Source organism: Indicator indicator, chromosome 25 (assembly GCF_027791375.1).
Source record: "Indicator indicator isolate 239-I01 chromosome 25, UM_Iind_1.1, whole genome shotgun sequence".
Taxonomy (NCBI): domain Eukaryota; kingdom Metazoa; phylum Chordata; class Aves; order Piciformes; family Indicatoridae; genus Indicator; species Indicator indicator.
In genome coordinates, this window is record NC_072034.1 from 8,884,729 (window position 1) to 8,897,460 (window position 12,732).

The window sequence follows — 12,732 nt, forward strand, 5'->3', positions numbered from 1 at the left end:
GCTGCCTTATCTTTATTATTATTATTTCCCCCCCCTCTTCCCTCGCCTGCCAGTTTTGGCAGGGGATTAAAGCAGCTCCCCCCTGTGGCAGCAGTGACCCAGAAACGAGTTTGATTCACGGAGTCCTTCCTCCATAACAAGTACAAACGTCAGTCAGAGGGAGTCTCTGTGTGTGTGAGTGTGTGAGGCGCAGGGAGCCGCTCTCCGCGCCCGCTCCCCGGCGCCGCGCCGAACTCATGAGGCGGCCCCGAGCCCTCCGCGCAGGGGGAGCCCGGCCGTGCCGCCTGCTCACGTCGCCGCCGCCTCGCCGCCGCCCCGCCGCTGCTGCCAGCAGGTAACCGTGCCCGCCGCCGCCCCGCCGCCGCAGCGCCAGCCGGGGGAGCCGCCAGCACAGCCATATTTGATGGTTTTTTTTGTCGCTCCGGAGGCGGCGAGAGAGCAGTTTCGTGCCGAAGGTCGCTGCCTAGTGGAAATAAGATAGTACGTCATTAACATGGCGCCAAGAGCCGTGCGGCTCGGTACCGGGCGAGGGGTGGCGGCCGAGTTGCGGCTCCCGCTATCCCACAAGCAACTTGTGCCGGGCTGGGGCGGGCGGGAGGGATGGGGCGGGTGGGAGGAGGAAGGGGAGGCTGTGCCGCCGTTCTGCAGCAGCGGGCCGGTGTGCTGGCAGTGATAGGCGGCTTTTTGTGTTCCGCTGCGGGCTGCTATCGCAGCAAGTCGGGAACCGCGCAGCTTTCAAGGTGCAGCGGCCAAGTGGGCTGCCGGCGTGCCGCGCTGCGCCGAGGTGGCGGCCCGGGGGCATCACCGGGCATCCCCCGCCGCGGAAAGTAGGAAGCGTTGAGAGCAACTTGGTAGACAGATGGCAATGGCAGCGCGCAGGTCCTGCTCAGATAGTGATGTGTAGGAAGGGGGCGGGGGGAGCCATGGCCAGTGTCTGTCACCGTGTCACCCACATGCCCACGAGGCTCATCGCCTCTCTCCAACGGTTGGGAGCGTGTGCACGGGGGCAGGCGTGTGTGTGTAGAAGGAGCTTTATAGTTACACTGAACCCTCCCCTCCCCCCCAGCCGCACTTGGTTTTTCGCTCGCAGGGGAAAAAAATGCTTGGAAAGTATCAATACTGTTCGTCGGTGAAATTAAGCATAAGTTGCCTTTCGGAGCGGGAGAGCCGCAGCCGGTTTGTAGTGCGCTCAATGGGTGCAAGAGAGTGTGCTTTGGGGCACCGAGTAGGCTGTCTAGGTGCTCCGATTTCCCCTCTCCGGGGCGGAGCGCACGGCTGGAGAGCAACTTGCGAGAGCTCTCCCATGCACGTGTTTTGAGAGCGTGTGCGGGTCGTGGGGAGCAGCGCGGAGCGGCCCGGGCCCGCCGGGAAAGGGGCGTCATGCTGGCTGCCGGCGCAGCGGCCGGCAGGTGCACGGCAGCCTCGCAGCGCCCTACCCCCGCCTGGGGCCGGGGAGTTCGTGCGAAAGCGGGAAGGGGACGCGGTGCAAACTTCGGCGAGGTGGGGGTTACGGGCATTCCCCTCCCGCGGGTCGGGGGGTGCATTGAGGCAAAGCGTTGCTCTGCTGGCCTCCCGGGGCGGCTGTAGCGCGCCGGAGTTTGTTGACGAGGGAACGGAACGTCACCGGCTGTATCGAAATGCGAACGTAACGTTAACGGCACTACAAGCGCGAGAGAGCGGCGAACGCCTCAAGTTGCCCATGCACCGCAGGGTAGCTCCGCGACTTCGCTCTTCCTCCGGGGTCTGGCAAAGCAGGCTGGGTCTGGGCTGCAATGTGCCAGATACCGGCGTTATTTGTATGTAACGGTCCGTCCTCGTTCGCCCGCAGGAGGCAAGTGCAGCTCCAGCGATTATTCCACTTGCTGAAATTAGACAAAGCCGTCCTGATGCTGCTGCTGCCTCTTTGCCCGTCCCCCGGGATCGGGTAGTCACTGGCTCGGAGGATGCTTATTTGAAATACGCCTTTCCCTTACCGCTGGCGCCCGCCGGTTCTTTAACGATAGGCGGTGGGGTGCTCATCGTTTTGGGGAGGGTGGAGGCAACGGGTGTTTGTTTGTTTGCACCGCCTGCTGGTTGGTTTCCTGTGACAAGAGGTGATACACAGTTTCCAGAACTGTCTGGGAGTGGGAGGAGAGACAGACACAGAAAACGAGTTCAAGTCTCCGCCGTGCCGCTGCGGCGGCTGAATCCGCCAAACCGCCGTCCCGTCCGCACTCCGCCTCCATCGCAGCGTGGAGATGGGGTTGGGGGGAAGGTGCTTTGGCCGTTTTCGGCAGTGACAGGGCTTTGAGGGAGAGGCGGCGGAGCCCGGGGCACCAAGTTTGATTTGCAGCCGCGGCCGAGCGGATTGGTGCGGCCGGCGGCGGGGAGGAGCGGAAGCCGGAGCCAGGAGGAGGGGGGGAGCCGGGCCATTTCAAATGGAAGTCGGTAGCTGTGCCGCTGCCCAGGGAGGTGTCACCCGCGCGGGAGCGGTGTGACCCGGCGGCTCCGGCTCCTGTCTCCCCGCTGGGCACTCCGTGACGGCTCCGCAGTTCTGTGCGCGGGCGCTAACAGCGGGGGCTTGAGGCTACACGCCAGTAGGGGAAGTCGCCGCCCGGGGGAACCGGGAGCAGAGACGGGATACGCTGAGGGACGAGGAGGGAGAGGCGCCGAACGTGGGCCTGAAGCGGCACTAGGGCATTCACTCTCCAAGTCCGTGCTCCCGCCATCTGGAAGTGGCTGTGCGGTGGCAGCCATTGGGGCCACCGTTAGGAAGGGTCGAGGCACCGCTCACCTGTGGGGCGATTGGAGCAGTCACTGGCCGGGCGGAGAGTGGGATGCTGACTAAAACGTTTCCCTTGGTCTCATTCTTGGGTTTCAGCCGAGAGCTTTTTTTAAAGTTCATTAGATGCACCCGTAGGTGAAGATCTTAAGACCTGTTAGTCAGCTGTATGTGACATGCAAATGACTGGTTAAATTTTACTGTTGAAACAAGAAGATGCTCTTAAGCTACACCCATTTTTTTTCTTTCTAGCAAAAGACTTACTTGTAATTTGGATAATTTCCTTTTTAGACAGGCACTGCCTTTTAAGAAATGCTGCCCACACTTGCAAACCTAAAACCTTCATAAAAGTTACGCCAAAATATGCTTGTTATGATTCTATTTCTAGAGGTTTCTCACACTCAGTGGGATATTGTACAACCCTTGCTGTTTCCATGTTTTAGTGGCAGGATTTTCCCTCTGGCTTCAGATACCGCTCGCTCTCTGCTTTTGAGCTGTGTTTAATACATATGTTTAAAATAAAATAATCGTAATAAACTCCCCTTTCCCCTTGCAGCTGCACATTTTCCTCCCAGCTTCTCTGGTTTCATTCCCAGTGCACAGAATATAGTAAAAAAACCCCATTCTTCCAGTTTTTCCTCAAATGTTTTCTCCATGTGGTTAGTACTGCTGCTTCATGGTCCTGTTTTCTGCTGGAGCTGACCAAGCTGACAGCTTTTTCTAGATGGAAGAAATTAACTGCAGTGGATGCAGGGTGGGTTGAATTAATTTACAGAGCCCAGTTTATCATTACTCAGGATTTGGGGCAGTCAATTTCACCAGCATAGTTAGGGAATAATTTGTTGCTCTTGCCTAGATTGTAACTATGATGTGACTTGCACAGGTGCATAAATGAGCACGTGGATTGCTGAGAAGTGTTGGGCTGATATGTCCAAAATTGTCCTTCTGTCTTTCCTTGTGACGTTGAGAATAGGTGTGCTGAAGTCAGTAAAAATATTACTTGTGGAGAGCACTCCTGGCCTTGAAACATACTTTTTTGTTTCATGAGACACAGAGATTTCCTCCAAATTTAAGGTCTGTGGCTTTTTTTGTGCTGAGGACTCTGCTATGTAGTACTGTGGTATTTCGTTTAAGAACTGTTCTTGTATCTTTGCAATTACAAAATGTTGTTACCGAAGTCTTCATTAGTGATAAAGAGGAATCTGAACGTTCTAGATTTTAATACTATGATATTTCTGATGTAGTTCCATTTTTTTGAAGGAAGCAGGTTTTTCTCTTGCTATGTCAAATGTTGGTTGTTGAAGACTATGGTGATGTCAGAACCAAGCTTTTTTAAAAGAGTCCAGTAACAGAAGCAAATGTCTTCATCTACTATCCATAGGTTAGGACTGTGTGACACTGATTTGTACAATGAGTGTTTTCAGGGATTTCTTGTGTACTAGAGATAATTAGGTCTTAGTTTTATTGCAGTTAGTGGGTTACTTTCAAGAAAAGCCAGTTTGTCAGTTTGTCTTCAGGGTGTACATCTGTCATAATTCTGCTTTCTTCCCATTCTGTCTCTGCAGCTGTTCAGTGCAGTATTAGAGTGACACCCGTTAACAGAGTTGTAGTTAATTGTCTGTCAGAGTTTGAGTTATACACTCTTTTTACCCAGGGGTTTATGCCACCCTTAAAAATACTTTAGTAAGAATTGTGCTGTGTAAAACCTTTGACCTGAGGATGTAGATGATTAAAAAATCTAGTTGCATGTAGCTATTTGCATAACAAAGACTGACACACTTTACTGCTTCTTTGATCATGTCTCTCTACTTGGTCAAACTGAGTGAAAAAGTATCCAGGGTTTTTAACTGCTCAGTAGTAGAAGAAGAAGTTCCATGGTGTGTTAAATGTGTACATGTGTGCACACTGCCATGCTATTTTTATGGGGTTATATCTGGATTTCTGCTCTATTGAAGCTGGGAAAAAGGATTTGGATTTTTTTTTTCACTCTTACCTGTGCAACTCCTGAGACTTCAGTGTGAGGGGAAAAATAGTAAAAGGAAAGATCTTGACATTGCTGTCCAGTGAGGTTTTTGGGATTTTTTTGTTGCTTCTTTTAAATCAATCTCTAGCACAGCTAAGATCAGAGGAGCATGGTAATGCATACTGATAAGAAAAAAAGTGAATTTGCTCTACTTGTTGTGTTGCTGATTCTAACCTATTGCACTGCATCTGCCAGCAGATACTGGGAAGTAGGCACAAATATCTGTATCCCCAACTCTGTTTGTTATTTGTGTAGAGTTAGATGTTTGTTGCTTACCTTCACAAGGATATGTAATTCGAGATACTATTTTGTGCCTTGACATTGATTATATTGGATTATTATCTAGTCACTCTGTTTGCATGGTGTTGTACAAGTACTTTGGAGAAGGCTTAGTGCTCTTCTGAAAGTACAATAGCCGGAAGACATGTCCAGTGTTGCCTTTATAAAGCCATCTGAGCATTTGTACCATTAAGTCCAGAGTTATGTTTGTATGTTTGAAGTTTGTGCCTAACCAATGAGTAGAAGCCCAGAGCTTAGCTTTCAGAGGTAGTATGATGCAAATGGCTGGAAAAGTTACTAGTAATGTGTTTGTAAAGTGCAGTGCCTTCAGCCTCTGGAGCAGTGCAGCGGTGCATGTTGCCAGCAGTGCTCTGATATGGCTAGCTCATCTGCAGGTAGTTGGTGGCTAAAAAGCCATGGCCTCTGCCCCATCTATGCCGCTTGTGATGGTGTGATTGCACAAAATGCTCTTAAATGCTTTGTCCACCTTTGGAAATGGGGTAGCATTGCCGGTATGTCATGAATGGTTCTCTCAAGCTGTGTCTGGTTGAAGGCTGGCGTTGGAACACCAAAAAATGGGTCAAAAGTCCTCATGAGAAATAACTGTCAGCGTACTGTGTGTTGATCTATCTGGTTTCTGGAAGGATGGTTTTAACATGAAGAAACCATCATCTTTCAAGGAAATGAAACTGAAACAGCATACAAGCATTGCCAGGTTACTTGGAATTTACAGGTGTCATGTGAAACTGGGTATGTCTGGCTTGGTGATGCAGCAGGCATTGCTGTGTTAGGGCTGCTGGACCCTACTGTAGCTGTTGAAGTGCTGGGCATCCTCTGCAGGTGAACAGCATAAAGACAGATGCTCTTTTGGGGCTGGTATAAGGATTTGGGAAAAACAGCTGTGGAAATGTTTGCCATAAGAGATCAAAGGCACTGCTTGGCTGGCTGTGTCCTTGCTTCAGACTCATTTTGCTGGGAAGCTTTTCTGTGGCATGTGTGGATACAGTGATGTTTTGTGGAAACTCCTGGATTAAACAGCAATCGTGGTTGTGCGTAGGTGTTGGGAATTGAGTTCAGTAACCCGGGTGGTCTGTTCCTGTCCTGCAAGCGTTGCAGGCTGAGTGCATAGTTGCTTCTTATTGGTATGAACCTTGAAGCTTGGCTGAAATGTTTCACCCTGTTTATGGTTACATGCCAGTTCTCTTTGCCTGCTGGCGTAGTGATTATAGCCGATGTGCACCATTAAACTAGCTGCAGTACAGTCAGTTTGAACCTGCCTTTACTTCTGACCCTTAGAACTGACAGACCTGCTTCAGTTCCTGCTTATGTTTTAATGAGATCAGTGTTGGATCAGATGTATTCTGTGTGCACCTGAGTTTATTATGCATATGTCAAAATAAAGTCAGGTGAAAAATACCAACACTTCCTTGACTGTGAAGAGTGAGAATTTAAAAGAAATGTTGCTGGTACTCAAATCTCACATTAGGAAAGGGATCGAGATAAGTAATTTTACTGAAAAGTGTTATAGTTTTCCTATCCTGCCTCTTCAGTATAAAAATACCTCTGGTTTTTCAGCTAAAATGTCCCATGACGAACAAGTTGTTATAGTTTGGGTTGATTTTTTTTTTCCCTTGAAGATTATGAGTGTTACTTGAATTCACAATGTTCTCTAAACATTCTGGGAAAATGTGAATGTCTGTGGTTGAAGAGGTAAACCTGTACCCTACCATTACTATCCATAATCTATGTTTATTTTTAATGCAGTTCGTGCATGACTTTGAGGTCACCATCACCTGATAGAAACTGATAGTCTTCGAGGCAGAGGCACTGTGATACCCTGAAGAGCAGCAGTGTTTTAATCTGTGTGCTTGTAGTTGTTATTGGCTTTTCTTGTGTTATCTCGAGAACGTTTCTTCTGAACTGTGAATATGAACATCTGGTGGAAACAGTTTAAAATTATTTTAGAAGTAGAGAAAAGCTGCTTTATTGCTTCTAATGTCAAAGATTCTAGGGGGTTAATCTTAAAAGGTTTGAGACTTGCTGTAAGGAGTCTAATGCTGTTTTTCCATTTGCGATTTAACTCCTAAACTCAGATTGGGAAAATGAGGTCTCTAGGATCTCTGGATGTTGGTTTTTTTCTTTTCCCTCCACATACATCTATAAATGAATCTTACAGAAGCTTCATCACATGGTGTGGGGTTTTTTAATGTTACTTTTGAGATCATAGGCTTTTCAATGTGACCTACTTCAGAAACCTGACTAGAGTGGACAAGGAGATTAGCTGCCTTATCTAATACTCTTTACTCTGGGCAAGTGGCTTCTGTTCTGGTTTATTTCCTGAAAAACTGTGGAGAGCACTTGAACTGGGAGGTGTGAATACCACTCTCTCCTTTAAACATCAGCAACGATAAAGATGTTTAGTTTGATTTTAATGACACATGCTAGGAAGGAGTGACTTCCAGGTCTTTCCCTATTTTGTGCGTTAGTGGAAAGTATGGCTAGAAGGAGATGAACTCAAAAGCCATTTATCCAAGAAAGATGCGAATGAGCAGAATCAAATTCTCTTGTTCATTGCAAGCTCATGAGTGCATCTCATTGTATATACACTATGTTACTTTGTGTTACCATTCATAGTACTTTTCACACCATGTGGGAATGAACTTAGAAGAATTTTGATCAGGGATATATAGAAGTTACATTTCTGAGATAACATTATTTTTCTTTATTTTCTTCCATATCTTTACTTTGTTTATGGGAGATATTTTCATTATCAGTGAAGATGATGTTCTGCATTGCTGTTGTTAGTATTTCTTTCAATTACAGGAAAAGTATGGGAAATACTAGGAGAATACTAGGAGAAGCACCTTACAGAATTGATCCCCATGATACTTGCCTTGTAGCAGCTATATTTTTTTTTTCAGTGCTGTCTTAGCCTGGTTTGGATCTGAATGTTGGCTTTCTGTCTTAATAAGTGACCATATTGGAACTTGGCTCTGGCTCTACTACATCTATACCAGGCCTTGATGCTGCAGGCTGGTTTGTGTGTTTATTCCTTGGCAGCGTTTCCGTCTGCCATGCACATGAAGTTCTGGTCTGCTTCAAAGCAATTCTTCAAGAGAGAATTTCTCTAGTACTGTAAGAGGTTGTCATTTATGATTCTTTATTCTCTGGCATCAGACATTATATGTGAACTTCTTGGTGACAAAAGGTCTTAGTGAAGTCAAGCATTCAGTTTTTTACCTTTAGCAAGCAAAGTTTGCAGTTCAAAACTATTACGTATTTCAAAGACAGACACATTAAATCTTGCTCTGGAAAGTCACTCTATGGGAGGGAGGCTTCCCCCTGCCTCTGCTTGGATGAAGAATATGAAAAAAGGAGGCAATCCTGCAAAGCTCACGCTCCTGCAGCTTTGTCAACTTTACTGGAAGTGTATAACAAGCAGTTGCTTGTGATCCGCTAGTGATGATTTAAAGAATTCCCTCAAAAAAATTCTTACTTCTTTTTATATGAATCATTTTTGGAAGAGATGATATTTTGGGGCTTGTTTGGAAGTAGCATCAGCATTCAGTTAGGATTCTTGCTTTTCCTTATTTTGGGGATTGTCTTATAAAAGTTGAAAGCGTTTTTTACTACAATGAGATTTAGTTGAAGTAGTCAACTGTATACTCAAGGGTCAGGGGAAAGGGTTTTGCCAAAGGGTTTCTAGGAAATCCCAACTCACATGAAAGTGAGGATTTTGGATTTTCTGCACTTACCTAGAAGCAAAAAAGTATTTTGGCATCTGATTTCCAAATCTGTGTCCTAGAGGAATGTATGAGGGCTTTGCTGCTAGCAGAACTCCCAGACCTTTATATCAGGATTAATATAAGCAAAGACTCAGAGGATGTGATGTGCATCTAGAGTCCTTGTCAGTTGAACTTACAGTGGATATGCCTTTCTCCACGTGTCTTGTCATGTTCTTACTGCTCTTCAACTCACACTTTTTAATAGCTTTCTACATGTAAATGCTGACTATCTATTTACAGCTTCCTTAATTTTGTAAATTTGGTTTCATTCCACAGAGAATACGTGTGAAAATAGCAACAGTGGGAATAGCACTTAAAAAGATACGGAACTTTGTACCTTTACGTCACTGGGTCATGTGCAGTTGAATTCAGTATCAGTGGAAGTCTGGCAGTTTAGAGGAGCTTCTGTGTAATCAGTTGGTGATCTGATTCCTGAAAAACAGTTTGTGCTAGGCATGGCACTAGAAATGTGCCTGTGGGAGGAAGGGAGCTCTCTTACCTTAGGGAATGGTGCCTTCCATGGCAGAGATGATGCATATTTAGTTTATCTGGGAAGACTTGGCTTGCTACAGCTGATGGTTTGATTTTTTTGTTTGTTTCGTATTTTTTATACATATATTTAAGTGGATTACTTTAATCTTGATTTTGTAAACCTGGCACTTTAAACAGAATAAAATTGTTCCAAAAGCATGTTAGCCAAAGTAAATATTTACATAAGCAGTAAAAACGTTATTGTATTGCAGATCTAATATCAAAATGGGCAGGGGAAGTTGCACACATTGACTGCAGATATTTAGTGATTTTAAGACCTCTCAGAGCAAAATCTGCTTTTGTTGTGGGGTGAAAGTGTTGGTGGGGTTGTCACTGATAATCTGTACTTCTGTTCACCTGCTTGCATGATGGCTGCTTAATTAAGCATCCTTGAGATACTCACCATTTGTATTTCAGATGCTGTTTAAAGTTGTTTATTTTCCTTTGTGTGCTGTAAATCCTCAAATACCATCAGAAACACAACTTGATGACTGTGTATTATTATTATCTTGGGCTAAGTGCTGTCTCATTGCTTTGCAGGCTGCCTGCTGTTTCCCGTGGAGATCATGAAACGAAGACAGCTTCCTAGCAGCAGTGAGGATTCTGACGACAATGGCAGTAAGTGCTTCTTTGTTGTAGAGTGCAGTAGGTTATGAGTTTGAAACACATTTTAATGCAGTGGTATATGTGACAGACATTTTGCATATTGCTTGGACTGGTAGAAATTGTGTCTGCTCTGTGGATCCAGTCTTGAACTTGGGCATTCTGAGCACAGGTGGTTGGTGGAGTCAGAATTCCCCCACTGTATTGACTACACAGTGTTAGTAAGAAGAAACAAGTGGGGAAATTTGGTTGTCATCTTTAATATTTTTGCAAAGAGAGTAATGTATCATTAGAAAGACACTGTTTGTGTGGAGACATCTGCTGACATTGTCCACAGCTTAGCATCTAGTAGAAGTTTGCATTAGGATTTTAAATTGGCTTCAGTGTTGTTCTACTGTCATATGCAGTGAAAAGGCATATTACTTGAAGCTTAAGTAGAAAGGATTGATGGTATAGAAAAGTCAGTTCCTTTTCTTGGTTTGAAGATAATCATATTTGAGAAATAACTTTCAAGAATTTGAATTCAGAAAATTAGAAATTTGTATACAGAATGCATTTATTTTTTTTAACTGACGTAACAAGTTCTGTGTTGTGTGTATACATCTCTTGTGTTTGCATTCTAGGAGTAATAACCTTTCATTTAAGCATAATAAAAATAAGAAGGAGAGGAGGGGAGATAACGTGGAATTTTGGGATATGTGCTATGGTGTTTTACTTGCCCAACCAAGGAATTTGGTTGTACTTGACAGTAGTGCAGCTTAGACAGTTGGCAGAGAGATTTTATCCTGTTTTTCATTTGATCTGTCTGGATGCACATCTTCAAATCTCAAGTGTTTTCTGAGGCTTCAGCCTGAAATTTGCCAGAAAATGATCAGAGAGCTTTCCGATGTGCTTCGAAAGCTTTATTCTGAGAATGTAGCTCTGTGCTGCACTGTGACCCTGCAGAGGTGACTGCTTTTCCTGCCTGCATTTCTTAGGTGGGTCTGTGCTGCGTGGGAGCCTGCTCACTTATGGCCAAATCTGCACCTTAAAACAACCCTGGGCAAACTTGCTGAAATGAAGGAGTGGTGCAAGGATTAGGGGAGGTGAAAACTAACTAGTCAGTCCAAATAAGTATCGAGTAAACGCAATTAAAAGAGATGTGGTGATTTAGCTTGGTTTTGAGAACTACCTGCAACTGGGGAATTTTGGAAGAAAAAAAAATCCTGAATCAGATCTGATTTTTCTTGGTTAGTAGTTTAGTTTGGGTTATAAAAAGTGAAGTCAGTGTATTTCCTCCAAAGTGGTATGAACATCCCCAAAACAAGATGTGTTTTTACTTGTAAAACAAGTAACAGCAAATGTGATGTCTTCAATGAGAATTTTGCTTTGCTCCTTTTTTCTCATTCCCCAGCAGCTTTATATAATAGTGTTTCATTTTGATAATGGTGTTTATTTTCAGTCTCTTACCCATTTTATTTCACTCTTTGATCCTTCATGTGCCATGTGTTACAGGCTTTACCAAATAAAATATAAAGCAGATAATCTTGGAATTGAAGTTCTGAAATAGATACAAGTGACTGATCTGTTGCTGATTAGAATGCTTGTTTGTAATGTCATTTGATAAATAGCTATCTGGAACTGATCTGTCAACTTACTGAATTATGTTTTCCAAAAAGCTGTATTTTCATCAGTTCCAGATCTAAGAAAATGAGTTAGGAAAACAAACTCTTGCCCTTTGATCTTCGCTCTATTTTAAAGCCTAATTAATACAAATAACTATTTGTTGAATAAATAACACAGTAAAAGGCAGGGAAGTTTCAAAAGTATTTTCAAGTATTGTTTGAAATATAAGCCACTTCCCTCTTTTTCTTAACACTCCTCTTTTTTTCTTTTTTCTTAATTATAATTTTTTTCCCCTTGTGAATTTACTGGATAAATTCTGATGCAGGTTCCTGCACATTCATTCTATCCGTATACACTTGTTCAGAAAGTTCAAGGGTTAATAAACAGAAGCTGAGTACACATTTAGTGTAGGATCAGCATCTCCAGGGCTTTCTGTCATTCACACTTCCCTGAGAACAATGTCCCAACATCCAGGCCCTTTCTCCGCTGGGTGGAGAGACTCTCCAGGGTGCTTCATGCATGCCTCTCATATTCAACTCAGTAGTGCTTCAGTTTAGAGCTCAGCATTGCTCTTCTCCCTTGTCTCACAAGGTGAGGACTGGGCTTCCAGCTGTTGGGTTTCTTCAGTTCTGAAGGTGAGTTCTCATACTGTGCTTTATCAGACTGTGTGAGCAGGCATCTCAGATTCATCACGAGTATCACTGGATAAATATTGGAATAATGTGAGTGATGATCATTGTCTGGAGCAGACTCTAGCATGTAGACTAGTGTCACCTGGAAGTCATTTTGGCGTGAAAGCAGGCATGCTTTATTTTATTGAATTTAGGAACTTGAATATTTATAAGGTAGCGATACTAATGATGCTACTAATAATTGAATTTTTCTATAAAAATCAATGAACATACAAGGTTTTTTTTTTCTATGAGATCACTGGACTGAATCAGTTTCCTTGGTAGTCACAAGGCGATAGGAAAAAACCAAACTCCTGATATCCTGAACACTAAAAATACTTTACACTGAAGATAGAAGCATGTCAGTAGCTCTTCAGAGGAAGGAAAAGGTGCTCTTCTTTTGTAAGGTCAGGGAAGGGAGAATTGCTTTCATTTTGAGGTGAAGCATGTAACAGAAGATCACTTACCAACATG

At 44.4% G+C, this 12,732-nt stretch overlaps 1 protein-coding gene across 1 annotated transcript in view; it reads left to right on the plus strand.

Moving 5' to 3' along the window:
- Positions 1 to 467: 467 nt before the first annotated feature.
- JADE1 (jade family PHD finger 1) overlaps positions 468 to 12,732 on the plus strand; it is a 39,002-nt gene continuing 26,737 nt past the window's right edge. The window contains exons 1-2 of the mRNA XM_054392203.1: positions 468 to 480; positions 9,920 to 9,997. Coding sequence (XP_054248178.1) covers positions 9,946 to 9,997 — 52 coding nt within the window. The 5' untranslated portion in view covers positions 468 to 480; positions 9,920 to 9,945. The remainder of the gene's footprint in view (positions 481 to 9,919; positions 9,998 to 12,732) is intronic.